General features: G+C 36.9%; 4 protein-coding genes and 1 long non-coding RNA gene across 6 annotated transcripts in view; 3 read left to right on the top strand and 2 right to left on the bottom strand.

Annotated features, from left to right (window-relative positions):
- The window catches only part of LOC103516379, a 14,024-nt gene extending 5,451 nt beyond the window's left edge, over positions 1 to 8,573 (top strand). Inside the window, exons 2-5 of the mRNA XM_008481342.3 lie at positions 5,757 to 5,904; positions 6,468 to 6,657; positions 7,047 to 7,189; positions 8,014 to 8,573. Of these exons, the coding sequence (XP_008479564.2) occupies positions 5,761 to 5,904; positions 6,468 to 6,657; positions 7,047 to 7,189; positions 8,014 to 8,124 (588 nt within the window). The 5' untranslated portion in view covers positions 5,757 to 5,760 and the 3' untranslated portion in view covers positions 8,125 to 8,573. The remainder of the gene's footprint in view (positions 1 to 5,756; positions 5,905 to 6,467; positions 6,658 to 7,046; positions 7,190 to 8,013) is intronic.
- LOC113470399 lies at positions 3,564 to 5,261 on the bottom strand. The gene is made up of 3 exons (XR_003393463.1): positions 5,141 to 5,261; positions 4,083 to 4,677; positions 3,564 to 3,965 (listed from the first exon to the last, which is right to left on the bottom strand). It is a non-coding gene; the product is annotated as an uncharacterized LOC113470399 (long non-coding RNA).
- Positions 8,574 to 8,730: 157 nt separating the features above from the next.
- LOC103516385 (dentin sialophosphoprotein-like) lies at positions 8,731 to 9,276 on the top strand. The gene has a single exon (XM_008481348.1). The coding sequence runs from the start codon at positions 8,731 to 8,733 to the stop codon at positions 9,274 to 9,276; it is 546 nt and encodes a 181-aa protein (XP_008479570.1).
- A 2,253-nt stretch (positions 9,277 to 11,529) lies between these two features.
- LOC113470400 lies at positions 11,530 to 13,747 on the bottom strand. 2 transcript variants are annotated; one of them, XM_026828800.1, is made up of 2 exons: positions 13,446 to 13,747; positions 11,530 to 13,218 (listed from the first exon to the last, which is right to left on the bottom strand). In XM_026828800.1, the coding sequence occupies exons 1-2, from the start codon at positions 13,479 to 13,481 to the stop codon at positions 11,824 to 11,826; spliced, it is 1,431 nt and encodes a 476-aa protein (XP_026684601.1). In that variant the 5' UTR covers positions 13,482 to 13,747; the 3' UTR covers positions 11,530 to 11,823. The 2 variants fall into 2 exon arrangements, with proteins under 2 accessions (XP_026684601.1, XP_026684602.1); XM_026828801.1 differs by having other exon boundaries at positions 11,530 to 13,158; positions 13,446 to 13,746.
- Positions 13,748 to 16,596: 2,849 nt separating this feature from the next.
- LOC103516386 (dentin sialophosphoprotein-like) lies at positions 16,597 to 17,760 on the top strand. The gene is made up of 2 exons (XM_008481349.2): positions 16,597 to 16,765; positions 17,030 to 17,760. Exons 1-2 carry the CDS (start codon positions 16,762 to 16,764, stop codon positions 17,758 to 17,760), a joined length of 735 nt encoding a protein of 244 aa, XP_008479571.1. The 5' UTR covers positions 16,597 to 16,761.
- Positions 17,761 to 18,342: the final 582 nt, after the last annotated feature.

Below are 18,342 nucleotides of genomic sequence, written 5' to 3' on the forward strand. Positions count from 1 at the left end.
ATTTCGGGACGATAAGACCATAGCAGTTAAAGTTCCCTCTGTCAAACCTCTTAAAAAAAAAAAAAAAAGAACTAGCCTGTTCTGTTACATGTGACCGCTAATACCGCTATACAAAATTACAAAAACGCAAAAACCTGTTCATCATCATCTTACTTGACTTGGGTACTGCGGTACTGTCAAGACTTCAAGAGCAAGTGAGCAAGAGACAGAGACAAATGACCAGAAAAGAAGAAAAACATGTCATTGAGGAATCTAGGTAAGTAGCTATAGATAATACCGGGGTTTAACATCACTTCAACTCTGGGCTTCTCATGACGGGGGCTTTACCCTCCATCCAGCAACAAGCTACCGGCCTCCTCACTTTAACATCACCAGAGAAGTTCAGAATATGGCACTTATTTTGGGAAAATATGGCATTTATTTGTAAACATGGCAAAATAAGCAATTTTTTCAAGAATCAGAGGCAACTATTTTACATTTTAAAATAAAATATTTTTTTGCTGTTTTGGCTTCAGATTTCATGCTAAATGTTTTCCCAAATGCATAACCACTTTTTTTTTTGTCCTTGAAATGTAAATAAAAATTGAATTTTCAACATTTTAAAATAAAATATTTTTTTGCTGTTTTGGCTTCAGATTTCATGCTAAATGTTTTCCCAAATGCATAACCACTTTTTTTTTTGTATTTTTTTTCTTTGTTCTTAAAGTTTTATACCTATTTTACCCAAAAATGCTTAGAATATGGCAAAAGAAGCAAGTCTTTTTATGGCATTTTTCATGGCAAAATAAGCCTTTTTAGGCATTTTATGGTATTTTCCCAAATTTTGCCATAAAATATGGCAAAATAGTATGGCGTCATGGCAATATGGCATTTGAACTTCCTTGAACATCACTCAAGCCAAGTGGAGCTGAGAAAAACCAACAGCGTACAATACCAACCACAAACAATGTTGCTCAACTTTTTTTTTATTTATTTATTTTATTTACATACATCAAACGGGTTCTTACCCTTTACTAACTATGTTACAATGATTCCCTATCTAGACCTAGCAAACTTATATTGTTGTTAGCTAATGTCAAGAATTGACCATTAGACCATTTTCTTGTGTACATCCCAATATTTTTCCTACAATGTCTGTGCTGGCTTGCACAGACCACCCGTCCAACTAAAGTCAACAAATCATTGAGCATGGCAGATGCATCGCAAGGACAAGGTGAAGGAGATTTATAGCGGTTAGAATAAAAACATCTTTAATTTGTTGAAAGGTTATAGAGCAATAAGTTCAATAAGTCAAGGGTTCCCTGAGCATATAGCACATTAGCAGAACCTGGAATCTAATTAGAGGGGAGTTTTTTAAGTTTTTTTTGCAAATACATTTGCTCGTTCATGAGGAGGTCTAAAGGAAGAGAACCCGTGCAGAGTATTGAGGAACATTTATGTTATTGCCTCAAGAAGATCAGGAGTGGTCCAATCCTGAGTTTAAGAATTTTATGAAAAGGTAATCATGTTGTACATCTCTCTTCTCAAAGATAAAGGAAGCTAGGTTTAGGATTTTCTCAAGAGATGATAAGTGGGGGGTTCTTCATTTTAAAATCTTAATGTTCTTAAGGCTTGTGTTGAATTTCGCTCAATTCTTGGGCCTGAATGTAGATTGTAAGACAGGATTCCAGATACAGAGATTGCGGAATTTCAGACACCACGGACTAAAGAACAGCAGAGGATTTTGAAAGATAAGAAATCAGGGAAATCCTTTGTAGAGTCTGGTAAATAAGCCAAGCATTTTAGTAGGCCTTTGGAGCAGATTGGCAATCAATGTGAGGAATGAAAGACAAATTGGCTATCAAAAGGAACACCAAGATACCCTAACACAAGAAGTCCTGGGAATATTCACAGGAATCTAAAGAATATGTGAAAGAGATAGGCCTATTGGACCGAGTAAAGGAAATTACATTACATTTAGAAGAATTGACATCCAGAAGATTGGCCTCAAACCATAGTTTTATGGAGGACAACAAGCATTTTGCAAGATCTCACAATCCCGAAATTGAACGAACGGAACGAAAGAGTTTGAGATCGTCGCAAAAGAGAAGGAATTTGATATCATGAAGAGAGAGACAATCTTGGACGTCGTTGATAAAAAGAAGAAACAGCACAGGGCCCATATGAGATCCCTGAGGGACACCAGAACATGCCAAGAAGGAATGGGACACTGAAGAACCTACACGAACCATACATAAACGATTTGACAGGTAGCTTGAAAACCAGAGAAAAAGAGAGCCTGAAATACCATAACTGGAGAGTTTGTTGAGAAGAAGCCTATGATTAACACGATCAAATGCCTTTGTAAGATCTAAGTATACAAAGTCAACTTGGCTATTGGAAGAAATACTAGAAGAAATATAGTTGATGTATTGAAGAAGATTGGAAGATACGGACCTCTTAGGCATGAATCCATGTTGATTAGAAATAACGAGACGAGTTAAACGAGGAAAGAGCTTCTGAAGAACGATAGACTCAAAGAGTTTCGGTGATCCATTGATAACTGGTGCATTCAACATACATCATTGCTGGTTTTAGTCAGGTTTGAGTTCAAGCACTCTTCAGCCTAGTCAGCTTGGTTGGTAGTGTGTCTGTTGTATAATAATTACTGATCGTGGACTCTGAATAACTACCCAACATGGAAAGTAACATGTCTGCCTTGTAAGTTTTGATTTACCTACTTCCCACACAGGCTCAAAAAAAAAAAATGTCAAGGATGGGATAAAAAATACCCCCCTTCAACAGGCAAAAAAAAAAACTGGGAATGCAGACTTGGCCTTAATTTTCTGATATCACCACTTTTATAGGCTGACATTTTTGGATAGGAACTTGGCCTTTTTTCACATTTGTGTTTTTGTGGGGGTTATTACGTGTGTCTATTTCACTTACTGACTTTTGTATGCTGATGATATGACTTACGCAGTACAAGGTAACAATTGGCAAGAAATGGAGTCAAAACTTGAAGATGATCTTGATCATCTGTTTTGGCGAGCGAAACCCCGACACTAGCGCTCAGGATTCGACGAGTCCTTTTGGAACTTAGCCAATCCGGGATTGCGAGTTGTTTAGAACCGGCCATAACAATATCACACTTACCTACGTGGTGTATTGAAATACCGGGCTCTAAAATTTAGCGTGAATGAAAGTCGTAGATTTCCCGACATTTATTTTCGAACCACTTGTATCCTTCAGGACAAGTGGTATTTTGTTTCCTAAGATATCTAGGCAGATGAATTATTCCATAACCTCCGCTGTTAAAAGTTAAAACCACCGCGTCGTCTGTATGCCCTGTACGTGTATGTCTTCCGAGGAGTGTCTGATGTAATGAATAAATCCTTACAATCCTTACATACGTATAAATTAAAATACATAATACTGTTTACAAACTTTACTTGGTTTTTCCTTATATTTTACAATTGACACAAACACATATGTTTTGCACATTTTTTAAAGATATAATCATAATAAAATTAATAATCTCAAAAAAAAAAAAAAAAAAAAAAAAGATGGAGGACTCGGTAACTTTGTGAATTTCCATTTAAGTATCAGTTTTACTTCCCTTCATTTCAAAATAATAATAATAATTATTGTTAACGCCATACCTAATGGGTTAACCTCTATAGAACCCTCAAGGGTTAAATAACATATGATCAGGCATTCAGTTAAGTCGCAACGCGTTAACTTCATTTGATTCTTACATGCTAGCTAGCCTATTGGTGTTATGATTTTGTGTTGTGTTGTGACCCTAAACAAGTGTTGTGATTTTACTGAGTGCCTGTGAATTTTACTTCTTGTAAATTTATTGGATTAATTTGGATTACCTACCTACCTACATCTCTTCAAATCTGAATCAAAGCAAATCTTGGAACTCAAAGCGGCAGTTTCTCTAGACAATGTTCAGGGTCTCATACCTACAGCCCGGTAACCTCTTTCCTTTAGATTTATCATACATCTCATTAAATCTGAATCAAAGCGAATCTTGGAACTCAAAGCGGAAGTTTCTCTAGACAATGTTCAGGGTCTCAAACCTACAGCCCGGTAACCTCTTTCCTTTAGATTTATCCTTTGGGTTGTATGTATGTGGGGGGTTAGATGGGGGCGAGTTTTCTTGTTAGTATGATGCCAGCTGCTGATTCTATTCAAGGTAAGGACCTGTGTGCCTGTGTCACATACGTTTCTGTTCGGTGTTTTACAGCGCCTGTGGTGATACAGTCCGCTTATTTTCTATTCTTGTACAATTTGCTCCTGGGATATATACATAGGTATGTAAAACCAAACAATAATAAAAAAATAAAATAAAATCCTAGTGAAGTTTGTATAAAATATGAAGTTTGTAAGTGAAGTTTGTAAAAATGTTTGTTTTTAAATGATGTCACACTTAAATGTTTGTATCCACAATACTGTCACACTTACATGGTATATTGAAAAAAACCGGCTCTAGAATTTAGCGTGAATGAAAATCGTAGATTTCCCGACATTTATTTTCGAACCACTTGTATCCTTCAGGACAAGTGGTATTTTGTTTCCTAAGGTGTCCGTATGAATATCTAGGCAGATGAATTATCCCGTAACCGGAACCCCCGCTGTTAGAACCACCGCGTCGTCTGTATGTGTATGTCTTCTGAGGAGTATCTGAATCTGAAAGAATAAAGAAATCCATCAGACACCCTGCAATATTATGCGGTCGTTCTTCATGGGAAAGAATCTGAAGATCCTAGTGGGAGTCCCTCAGTTCTGTGTAATGACGTAAAGTTGGACACAAATATTTCGTGATTTGCTCATCATTTATTTGCTATTCAATGGCTTTCATTCATTAAATTTAAATCATATTTCATGTACCTACATAATATCACTATGTTAACGCACTCACATAAAAAAGCTTCAATTTCATTGGCCTTCATATTTAGGTATGTAGTCTATGAAAAACGGACTTTTAATTCAATATTTATTATTCAACGTAAATGTAAGTCGAAAATTTCCTGACACTTGTTTTCAAACCACTTGTATCCGCCCGGACAGCTTGGCACCTTCTTAGATAGTTCTGGTACAACTATCATATCCATAGAACCCTGACTAAGATCCCAAACTCCGCTGTACTTACCTTCAGTAGTGTTAGAAACACCTTCATTGCTGTCGGATTTAGAACCACTACTGTCGGATTTAGAATCACAACTGTCGGATTTAGAATCACTACTGTCGGATTTAGAATCACAACTGTCGGATTTAGAATCACTACTGTCGGATTTAGAATCACAACTGTCGAATCCAAATGTTTTCAAAAGAGAGGAAAGACCGATATGCGATACCTGTCAAGAACCTGTAACCGTAGAACACATCCTACTGCAATGCAAAAAGCTTAGATTTAAACCATCTTCGTTCCTCGATAACTCCCTGTCCAATATCCTATCCGACAATCCTGACTCCATTTCAACCCTGATGAGATTCCTGAAACGGAATAACTTCCTAAAACTTATAATGGCTGATAAAACTAATTACTAAATGTGTACACTGTACCTATTAAATAAATAATTAAGGAGCGCGGTAGCGCTCCGCCCCGCCAAGTCAAGAAAGTTTGACCGCGCTACTAGAGATATTATACGCGACAGGGAACCCTGAAACGGAATAACTTCCTAAAACTTATAATGGCTGATAAAACTAATTACTAAATGTGTACCTATTAAATAAATAATATAAAATATCCCAAATGAAATTTACAGGGAGATGCGTGAACACTGTCGCATACCAGGTGGCTATGTCAGACGTACCTATAACAAGTTCTACATACGCATACCACCTTATATTTACGGGGTATGTGCGGCGTACTTCACAGATTATATGGTCAAGAAGAATATGACGTTTACTTTGGTAAGTAATAACTAAATAACTTGATTAGGTAATAGAGGATACATTACGTTACATTACATTAAAATAGGGGTCTTTTCTGACGAAATGCGGAGTCCAGTATGTAAGACTATTGCACTTTAATAGAGGATACATTACGTTACATTACATTAAAATAGGGGTCTTTTCTGACGAAATGCGGAGTCCAGTATGTAAGACTATTGCACTTTATTCTTGTTGATTTTCACTCTTCACCTTCAAACATTGCTGTCTCTTTTATGAGGTTCAGCAACGTTTTTATCGGTTCTAATAGAGGATATTATGCATTTGGGTAAAAAAATATGAATAAAAGGTCGATTCCTACGTAAAAAGTTGCGAGAAATTCAAATCTGAAATCAAAGCTCCGAAAGAGTCTTTAAAAGGTCAGAAATTGAATTTTTATCCGACGGGACAGGAAAAGTTCAAACAGTTGTGACGTCACAATACGACAATCTGTTTCGTTCATTCAAATATTGCATACTCTACAGTCTACACTAATCTTTCTCTCTCTCTCTCTCTCTCTCTCTCTCTCTCTCTCTCCCCAACAGATTCAGAAGTCTATCATGGCGATTATCGCCGGCTTTCTCTCACTCGTCATATTTTACATTGGAGCACAATTCTCTCTCGCTCATCACGAATACAATGTATGGGAACATGTCATCTATGCTATTCCATTGAGAGCGGTATGGTCCAGTGTATTACTGACTGGTATAGTAGTGCACCAATGTAGTGGTTACGGTAAGTATTGCCAATATAAATCTAGTCGGATTCCCCCCCCCCCCTTTTAAAGAGGTTTGATGGAGGGAACAGTCCGAAATCAAATAGAGAAGTACAGGCTAGGAAGAGCTAAAAAGCCAGCCGTCCCAAGAACGTACCTAATTTATTTAGGATTAAGTTCACCAAATCACCACATAGGCGGCCTTTAACCCGTGACCCAGCGCTACCTTCCAAGCTGACTGGGCTAACAAAAATAGAATTAGAATCGACTTTAGATTACCTTCCAAGCTGACTGGGCTAACAAAAATAGAATTAGAATCGACTTTAGATTTTCGATTTCTATATTGAATTTCACACACATGGCCTTGATGCTTATCGTGTAAATAAAGAAATAAAATATTGAATTCCAGGTGTATTCTCCAGCTTCCTTGCTAATCCCGTACTTGTAATACTGGGCAGACTCTCCTATCACTTGTATCTCATCAACTTTGTCATTATACCGCTGGACATTTACATGGGACAGAGTAGCAGCTACGTCAATCTCTACTTGTTTGTAAGTTTGATAATTATGTATATGTAGGTCTCAATAGCTCTGTTTTAGATTGTCCGGCTGGGGGACGTTAAACAAGGCCACTTTTTGAGTTTTTCACAATTTTTTACCCATAACTTGGGCAAAAATTCTGCACCATAAGAATCAAGGAAAAAGTTTACTAGAAATACATTTTCTTTCCTTTTCAAGTCAGTTCCTTTTAAAAATTACTAGTATAGCTCGCTATACTGTAGTAATAGAAAGTGAAAATAGGTAGGTACCTGTAGTGACCTACTCCATTCTTACTTACTCATTTTGTTGGAAAGTTGTTGAACAGATCAGGAATCCTACTTTGGTTTTCTTCAGAAGTAAAAATAAACTGTATTCGCCAACACCCAAAGTCACTTTGAAACATCAGCAAACAGAAACGAAGTGATTTTGAAAATGAAGTCTAAAATAAGAAATTTCCTGTGGAATGATTGCCTCAGTAGTATAACTCCTAATTCATTTTTGTAAGAAGATACATACATACTCGTACTTACTTGAAGCATGTTATTACCTCCAAGTAATGAGGGGTATTGCTACTACGTAGGGATGAGTCCACACTAGGTGTTGCACAGCCGAAACCAAATGTCAGCCCAAAGCAGTCACCCTACTAACCAAGGGCTGAAGAAGAAAAACGCCGATCCCGTCTGAACACGGGGAAAGGTGAAGTAGAACTTATTGTAACAACGGAGGGAGGCCTTATCGTCCCGGCATCGAAGAGAAAAGGAGGGCAGGATACTCTCCTTCAGTAATCAGTTATAACTGGAACAAAGTGTTATAGATCTCATTTGTTTGTTTGACAGACGCTGCGATGCTGTGGAGATATCTTGTTAATCACAGGGCTTGCCTACTTCAGTACAATGCTTATAGAACCCCCCATGGAGGAGTTTAGAAAGAAATATCTGCCGCGATAATCCACAACATAAAGCTGAGTCCACACCGCGCGGAGATCACAATAATACTGCTTATCAATTCAATAGGATTAAATAGAATATGTAGAATACGCATTGTTTATCCTGCTGGAATAGGTCTGAAAAGTCCCTTTACCCAGGCAGTCTGACCAACTGTTAAAATATAATATGAGACCAAGTTCTTCTTCTCATGTACATATTTTAATAGTTTATCCGTACCTATGTATACAAATAAATGCAAATAATTATCGGTATAATTATTTAGAAAAGAATCTTCACAAATTAAAATAAGATTCCCATCGTCAGACCAAGATCGCGAGAGAGGTGTTGAATCTACGAGCGCTGGAGTTGACTTCAACTCCAGCGTATGTATACAGTTCACAATGATGAACATAGGAAAAAGAAGAAAAAAAAGGGAATATCCAGGAGATGTGTTTAAATGTTCAAATTATTTTTTACTAGCTGGATTCCGTCGCTTCGCTCCGGAATCCCGCTAGTTCATCCCGAGGCATGGCCAAACTTGTGGAAAAGGCATGGCCAAACTTGATTGGTTGTTTCCTTCTCAATTTGACGTCCAGTCTTTACCTCCATCCAAATCAGATTCAACAGATGAGACCCCCTTATCACGAGAAAATCACAGCTACTACTCTACCCAAACCCCTACACACAAAGGATTATATGCGTCAAAGTTCCTCAAAAGAAAGTTATCCTTCAAGGAAAATTTCTCAAGAGGGAATAATACTTTACGAGTCCCAGAAGGCTTTTGACTATGAAAGACATACCACAGGGAACCATGCTGGGACCCATCAGAGTTCACGAAATGTGAGAAGTGCTGAATACACTACTACCTTGCCAACCCATCTTACCAGTGATAGTAATAGTCCAGTACCTATACCTAGTGGTTCATTCATTACATTAATTCATATTCAGGAATTCAACGGCACAACGAATGATTCTAGTCTGGTTTACGAAAACAACGGGGATGCAAGCAGCGCTGGTGTTTCATTAATTCTTCGGGATAGTTTTGAATCGGACAGCAAAGAGAGTGATTCTAAATCCGACAGTAGTGATTCTAAATCCGACAGTAGCGATTCTAAATCCGACAGTAGTGATTCTAAATCCAACTGTGAATGGATCTCGTTCTTTATAATATAAGATTGTATACAGTTCACAATGATGAACATAGGAAAAAGAAGAAAAAAAAGGGAATATCCAGGAGATGTGTTTAAATGTTCAAATTATTTTTAAATTAATAACCAAATAAAAGTAGTTTTAAAAGAAACGCGTTTTCTTCTTTTAGAATTTTTAGATAGAGAATGGTGATTGTAGAATTGTAGTTGAATCTGAGAAGCAACTGTGTGGATTGTGAATGAGAATCAACTTATTCATTTGATTGCGAAGTTGTATTCTCAATTTCTCACTAATAACGTGGAACTAATACCAAACTACAATAATCAGTAGATACTACTAGGTACTACAATGATGTTGATGTCTATGTCATAGATACCTATATAATCTAACCAGTCTGAAGTTCACTGAATTGGTTCTAAAAATAGATAAACAATCACTTGTGAACACGTGCGGATTCTTGCTTCAGACGATTGAACTTTGAACCCATTCAGGTCTTGATACCGTAGACAAGTTGCTTTAACATAATCAGATGTGCAGGTGTGGAGACAGAGAACGTAACCGTATGTGCTCAAGTGCGCACATATCACAGAACGCGAAGTGAAACCGCGCAACCGTATGCGCTTAGAGGCGCACCTAACACGTATGCTGTGCAGCTAACACTACGTTGTGTTAGGTGTGTTAGCCACGCTTCGCGAGGGTATTGACCACTACACCACTGAGGTAGAAGCAGAAGTCCTATTTTCCTTTCTGAAACTGAGACGACTTTCACTCTTCTAAAGCTCATTTCCCCTCTTTTAAGGAAAAATACGGGAGTTAGTTCAACCACTAGGTGGCGTGGTAGCGCCTGGATTAAACTATTGGAAATATAAGATGACGCAGTCCCAAACATCGAAGATCAAGGGTTGTTAATACGCCATCTTAAAGAGGGGAAGGGAAACAGTTTCCGAAGGGAAAATAGAGCATAATAGTCCACCTGATAGAAAGGGTTAGCTACCAGAATGTAAGATGAATCCGCCAGGGTCAATGATGTGTAATGTGTCTCACTGTTGACAATTCATAAGGTACATTCTGGCGCCTCTACTGGTATTGAGATTGACTAATTACCACTGAGGTAAGTATTAACTAATCTAAATCAATAAATAGATCACACTCGTCTTAATTAGATCAAAGCTTGACAACATTCCAAACTTAATAGCTTTATCGTGATTGTAAGTGTCAGATTTGAAGTACATTTACTGACTTTTGTGTTTTTCAATCAAGTTTCAAATAATCAACATCCAATCGCTGTCGAATAATTAAGTGAGAAAAACATTTTGAAGATTAGATCGAAGCTTGACAACATTCCAAACTTAATAGCTTTATCGTGATTGTAAGTGTCAGATTTTAAGTACATTATTTACTGACTTTTGTGTTTTTCAATCAAGTTTCAAATAATCAACATCCAATCGCTGTCGAATAATTAAGTGAGAAAAACATTTTGAATTTGAATTCGAACAGATATGAATAATTGAATTGCTGCCCTAAAGTATCTGTTTCTTGTCATCTCTAGTTTTCTTTTTGATCAAGGGTCCGATAGTGTTCGTGTTAAACCTACAATACCTGTACCTACCTACCTACTGGTCAATATGGGTATGTAACATAAACGTATTTCGCTCATTTAAATTATAACTACTCAAAATAAGCTTCTACAGTACACACTTACAGCTAAGCGCCGAATTTCAAATACCTATTTCAAGATAAGGATCTCATTTTAGATTGTAAAATATTATGTTCGGGGGTCCGTCGGGCGCCTTGCCTGTTTGAAGACCCGAGACTATTTGTAGAGGTTGTTTTGCCTAGTGTACAGTATAAATACAAAATCGTCTAGACAAAACTTGAACCTTCCTTCCTTCGGTTAATAAAACGCGAGTCTTGTTTATTAAACAAGGAGTAGACCAGCTGAGTCTGACTGGGGGACTTAAAACGGGGAGCTAGGATACTAGCCTGCATTTTCCGTTGCTTAACGTTTACTAAACAGCAAAGTTTGAGTGTGAAGGACATCCACTCGTAATTTTTTTTACAGCCGATAATCACGGAAAAAATGTCATCAAAACAAAAATTCAATGTTGCCAAGTTAAAAACAAAGGAACGTTCGAAAAACTTTCAGAACATTGTGTAGAACACTCACGAAGCGAATCCCGAGTTGCCGAGTGAACCCGGGATTCGCGAATCCCGGATTCGTGTGTAGAACCCAGCATTAGAATTAATTCAGCCTACACTGTTATAATAAAAAAGTCATTTGAAAAATATCTCAATTTGAGAAAATAGTAAATTTTCAAGGTTTATTTTATCCAACTTGATGTTTTTAATAATATGATCACTTGAGGTATAAGAATAATAGTAAAAAAAGAAGACCAATAATAAAGTTAGGTGAGGTATATTGGCGGTCTCTTCCTGATCCCTGATGTGCCGCGTTCATTTTAGTTTAGGACTATTGCACTGTGAGGTATAAGAATAATAGTAAAAAAAAGAAGACCAATAATAAAGTTAACCTGACTGTTGGATCTTCAGGGATCATTGTGACATTTGTGACTAGGTACATTGCTGCATCCAAATTTCTAACTGTACCTCAATATCAGTCAGAAATGAAGTATCTGTTTCTTGAGCAAACAGATGGACTAGTAATATGTTACATTTATCTTTGATACTATTGAGGAGTTCAATTGTTTCCTCAGTTACATCTTTGGTTAATGAGTCTGATCGAGATCTCTGGCCATATCGTTCTAACCAAAGTTCTAATTGTTCCTCAATGAATTTCAAAGAAGACATGTCAGTGTCATAGTTAAGTAGTTCTAGCAGTCTTTCTGTTTTAGCTTGAATAGCATCTAGGATAGGTTTAGTTGTTTCAGACTGTTCCGTATCAGTCATTTCCATAGGATCTCCTTCAAGAACAATGACTACTTGACTGTTTTCAATATCTTCTTGTTCAATGGGTTCTTCTCTGACTATAATATCTTCAGTTACATATTGATGTTCATAAGGGCTTTGAGATGAATGCATTTCATTGTCTTTACATACATTCTCAGTTGCATTCTGACTGGCTTTATGTGATAGTATCACCTGATCAATCTGCCGAGCAGTGACCAATTCATTTTTAAGTGTTCTTCGAATATTTTCCTCTAGAATATCTACTCCATCTCTAAGTTGTTTTAATATCTGGAACGTGTTCAATCCCTGTTCTGCTTGGAATTGTATGAAGTGAGTTTCTACACTTGATAGCATGGGGTGGTTGTGTGCCACATAGTAAAGGGCAGTCACATCAGATTTGTCTCTTGTATTGAACCTGGCACAGATCCGTGCAGGACAGTTCAGGTTGGATGTTTTGTACGAGTATTGTTTGTTTGATTTGGGCGTGAAATTTTTCTTTATCTCCTTGTCAAATTGACAGTGGTAGGTAATATATGTTGTTTCGTTCTTACAATGCCTGCCACCCGATGAGAAGTAAGCACCGGTCTTATCACATTCTTTGTTGAACCAGAGTTGAAAATCTGAGAGGCACTTGAACTTGAGTTCATAAATGCTCACATCTTTCCAACATTGCATACTGCCTTCATATGTGGGTTCATTAGTATGTGCCTCTAATAGATGATTAATTAAATGTACTTTCTTTCTTGTATTAACCTTACAGCTGGGCACAAAGCATGGCTCAAGATCAACTTTCTTGTTACATGTGTTTTTAATAAGATGTCTCTCCAGGTTAAATTTCCATGAAAAGCTAGCCTTACAATGTTCACACTGGAAATGATTTCTGTTCTTGGAGCCACATTCAGTGTCCAAATGTCTTTTGAAACACAAATTTGATATGTAGATTTTTAAACACTTGTTACAAATCAAGAGATTTGAGTTTTGATATTGTTCCATGGTGTTCTTAGTTTGTTCAAGAGATTTTTCACAAATTAGAATGTGTTTTTGAAAACACAACTTAGACTGGTATGTTTTAGAACATTTCAAACATTCAAACAAACCAGATGTTTGGCACCTCTGAATCTTAATATTATTATGTCACAACAGTGAGCACCAAAGTTGTGACATAATATTATTATTCATCCAGAAAATAGTGTTTTTAACATTAACAATAGTTCACATAACATAGTTCAATATCATTGGATAATATTAATATAAACCAAGATGACCAATAGCAGCTATCTTCTTACCGGTAAGTAGTTTGTTGCTCTGGGATTGATTCTCATGAATTTGTTACCTCCTCCTACTTCTTCTCACTATGGTTCAACTTTAATAATTCCTGAAAGAAAAAAAGATGGAAGCAAAGTCAGTAAGTTATTATTTATTTATTTATCGTATGGAGTGTATTTATTTTTCAATTGGACAGTTGAGTATACACATGCAACAATCTTAAAATTATAATAATAATAATAAAAAAAAAAATATCCACCACCACAGATAGAACAGTATGTATTCAAAAATACAATACAGTGAAGCTAAGTCAAGGTGTACATAGAAAGTAAAAAGTAGGTACTAGGTACAGAAGTACAAGCAGGTATTAACCATCACCATAAAAAAAAAAAGGAGAAGGTAGGCTAGGCTGGCACTAGCTAATTCTTTTTCTGTTTTGTCACTTTTGTCTTTGGTTTAAAATTTCAAATATTTCCCGCGAATTTTTTTTTTAAAGAAGGAAAAATGCGTTTTAAATGATATACATAAAATCCTCCCTACTGGGAATTTTTCTCAGTGGGAATTCCCACCAGAATATTATCCCACAGTCTCAAACTCAAATCTCACTGCTCCTTGAATCTGCTTTGAACTCCTTGGAGCTTGGAGTCCTTGTCCTTGGAATATTCAGATACCAGATTACCAGAATACCAGATAAATAACCAGATACCTACTCTACTCAGATTATTTTATTATTTTGGCAAATTGCAATTTGCACTTTTGCAGTTTGCATTGCAGTTAAATGTGTGTTAGGTACAGGATACTAGAGATTTCTAATTCTTTATTGAATCATTCCAATCATGTCCAAGAAACAAAAGGAGAAGGTTACACATTTAGATTCTGAAGCCAAGTTTTAGCATTATCAGTCAAAGATACCAGATCTTCAAGATTTCCTGGGCAAGACAATATTGGGCAATCATTCAGAATATGGTTCATTGTTTGATTTGGATGGCCACAATCACAGATTTCATCATCAGCCAATCCCCACTTAAATAAACAAGATTTGCATCGGCCGTGTTGAGTGCGGAGACGGTTGAGGCTGCAATATGGTTTTCTTGGAAGAGAAAATTCCGCTTTGTTGTAGGTTGTGCCTGTGAAATTGAATAGAGCAGATTGTCGCTGACTTTAACACCATTGATTCTGCCACTCAGCGTCAACATCGAAACCATCTTCATGAAGTTGCTTTCCCAATGATAAAGGAGATTATTATTATTATTATGGAGCTTTATTTCTCATATAATTGATATAATATGGTACACACTACACAGTAAGTTTCCAATTATGGGCTATTAATAGCAGACATAATTGTTGTTCATGATGTTGTTGCTTTGATGTGAATTTAATGTGAGAGGAATCTTCTTAGCAGGCGACAGTTCTCAAGTAAGACAGATTTTTGAATTTTGTGGACGAGATATTGTGGCAGGTCATCACTTACAGCTAAGCGCCGAATTTCAAATACCTATTTCAAGATAGGGATCTCATTTTAGATTGTAAAATATTATGTTCGGGGGTCCGTCGGGCGCCTTGCCTGTTTGAAGACCCGAGACTAAAAGGAGAGGTTGTTTTGCCATTTGCCTAGTGTACAGTATAAATACAAAATCGTCTAGACAAAACTTGAACCTTCCTTCCTTCGGTTAATAAAACGCGAGTCTTGTTTACAGGATTCATCAGCAATACTACCCTCCGATCTCAAGCTCTGACTGGCTTCATCGGCTGCCTCTCCCCTACGCTACTGATTTGTCTCATCTCAGTGGCGGTTAGCACGGAAACAGATTACGACATGGAGGAGACGGAAATTCCCGCGGCTCTGTCGTCTGATCCCGCGTATATTGAACCTAAACCCCTGGACGCACGCATGTATTACTACACCGGTACAAGGGCTCGGGCTGCGCTGACCAGACTGATCGTGTTACCGGATACCGCGGGGACCAAGTGTCCGCACGGGTACAGCTGGCTTGTCAATGGATGTAGGAAGATTTACGAGCTGGCCGGAGATTAGGATATATTCATCAGATAATCTATTTATTTCAATATACATATATTATTTAAAATGTGTTTTTATTGTGTTTTAAAACAAATATAATATTCGTTTATGATCGCGTTTTATTACCAATATACGTATATCAATTTACTACCCAGTTGTTATTAGGATTCTTCAGGAATCCCTAATGCGAATTCTCATTTTTCAAGGCTGCACCGAAGATTAAGGAGCGCGGTAGCGCTCCGCCCCGCCAAGTCAAGAAAGTTTGACCGCGCTACTAGTAATAAAATTACTTTCTCATTTCCCTCAAGTTTGAAGATGAAAGGAGCGTGTATGGTCTTCTAGCACTAGGCCACTAAGCTCTCACACTTGTGATGGAGGAATTATCAGGCATTTCATATACAGCACTAGTTTATTATTTTATTTCAATTCATGTAAATAGTATTGTGTGGTCTACGTTCCGAGTGCAAGGAAAATTATTCAATGGTGTCTTGAGGAAAAGATAAAGTCAAATTCGACCTATACAACATACTCGTATCTACAGATACGTAAATCAATATAGATCTCTATCTGAAGAAAACCAAGTAGAATTTACCATAACTCATAATTGTTTAAAGACAAATAATAATGTACTCTCAGTAAATGTACCTAGTTCATAGTAGGTGTCTGTAGAGCTGCATCCACACCGCATGGAAAGGAAGAGAAGGAAAAAAGGAGTTTTTATTGTGTTAATATTTGTACATACATAGATTTAATTTATTTGTTACTTTCTTTATGTTCTTTTGTATTATATCATTTAATATTGTAAATATTCCAATAAATAATTGTATAATAATCATCATCACAACATGAAGAGACTAGTACTTCTGTGAACTGTAGACCTCACTTAAACTCTTTTGCCCAAGCTGAGACGAACGTATGTATGAATGCAACACCTTGTGTGGACTCATCCCTACGTGGTAGTAATACCCCTCATTACTTGGAGGTAATAACATGCTTCAAGTAAGTACGAGTATGTATGTATCTAGTGTGGACTCATCCCTACGTAGTAGCAATACCCCTCATTACTTGGAGGTAATAACATGCTTCAAGTAAGTACGAGTATGTATGTATCTTCTTACAAAAATGAATTAGGAGTTATACTACTGAGGCAATCATTCCACAGGAAATTTCTTATTTTAGACTTCATTTTCAAAATCACTTCGTTTCTGTTTGCTGATGTTTCAAAGTGACTTTGGGTGTTGGCGAATACAGTTTATTTTTACTTCTGAAGAAAACCAAAGTAGGATTCCTGATCTGTTCAACAACTTTCCAACAAAATGAGTAAGTAAGAATGGAGTAGGTCACTACAGGTACCTACCTATTTTCACTTTCTATTACTACAGTATAGCGAGCTATACTAGTAATTTTTAAAAGGAACTGACTTGAAAAGGAAAGAAAATGTATTTCTAGTAAACTTTTTCCTTGATTCTTATGGTGCAGAATTTTTGCCCAAGTTATGGGTAAAAAATTGTGAAAAACTCAAAAAGTGGTTTTTTTTTTTAAACAAAATCAAGACTGATTTTCAATTGTACAATCTTATTTCAGGACTCCTCCCAGTATCCGCTGTTCTGATTGGTTGTTTCCTTCTCAATTTGACGTCCAGTCTTTACCTCCATCCAAATCAGATTCAACAGATGAGACCCCCTTATCACGAGAAAATCACAGCTACTACTCTACCCAAACCCCTACACACAAAGGATTATATGCGTCAAAGTTCCTCAAAAGAAAGTTATCCTTCAAGGAAAATTTCTCAAGAGGGAATAATACTTTACGAGTCCCAGAAGGCTTTTGACTATGAAAGACATACCACAGGGAACCATGCTGGGACCCATCAGAGTTCACGAAATGTGAGAAGTGCTGAATACACTACTACCTTGCCAACCCATCTTACCAGTGATAGTAATAGTCCAGTACCTATACCTAGTGGTTCATTCATTACATTAATTCATATTCAGGAATTCAACGGCACAACGAATGATTCTAGTCTGGTTTACGAAAACAACGGGGATGCAAGCAGCGCTGGTGTTTCATTAATTCTTCGGGATAGTTTTGAATCGGACAGCAAAGAGAGTGATTCTAAATCCGACAGTAGTGATTCTAAATCCAACAGTAGTGATTCTAAATCCGACAGTAGTGATTCTAAATCCGACAGTAGTGATTCTAAATCCGACAGTAGTGATTCTAAAAATCCTCTGCTGTTCTTTAGTCCGTGGTGTCTTGGAATTCGCATCCTGTATCTGGAATCTGTCTTACAATCTACATTCAGGCAGAATTGAGCGAATTCAACACAAAGCCTTAAGAACATTAAGATTTAAAATGAAGACCCCCAGCAAAACTTATCAATCTCTTGAGAAAACTCTAAACCTACTTCCTTTATCTTTGAGAAGAGAGATGTACAACATGATTACTTTTCATAAAATCTTAAACTCAGGATTGGACACTCCTGATCTTCTTGAGGCAATAAACATAAATGTTCCTCAATACTCTGCACGGGTATCTCTTCCCTTTAGACCTCCTCATGTACGAGCAAATTATTTGCAAAAAAACTTAAAAAACTCCCCTCTAATTAGATTTCAGCGTTCTGCTAATGTGCTAATATGCTCAGGGAACACCTTGACTTATTGAACTTATTCTCTATAACTTCTCAACAAATTAAGATGTTTTTTTCTAACCGCCTATAAATCTCCTTCCTTTCCTTGGCGATGCATCTGCATGCTCAACTGATTTGTTGACTTTAGTTGACGGGTTGGTTGTGCAGGCAGGGGCGTTTTTTTTTTTTTTTTTTTTTTTAGGGTTTTTTTGGTCTAGAGGGGGAACGTTTTTTTTTTTTTTTTTTTTTTTTTTTTTTTTTTTTTTTT

The sequence above is a fragment of the Diaphorina citri genome, unplaced genomic scaffold, assembly GCF_000475195.1.
Source record: "Diaphorina citri unplaced genomic scaffold, Diaci psyllid genome assembly version 1.1 scaffold1556, whole genome shotgun sequence".
Classification (NCBI taxonomy): domain Eukaryota; kingdom Metazoa; phylum Arthropoda; class Insecta; order Hemiptera; family Psyllidae; genus Diaphorina; species Diaphorina citri.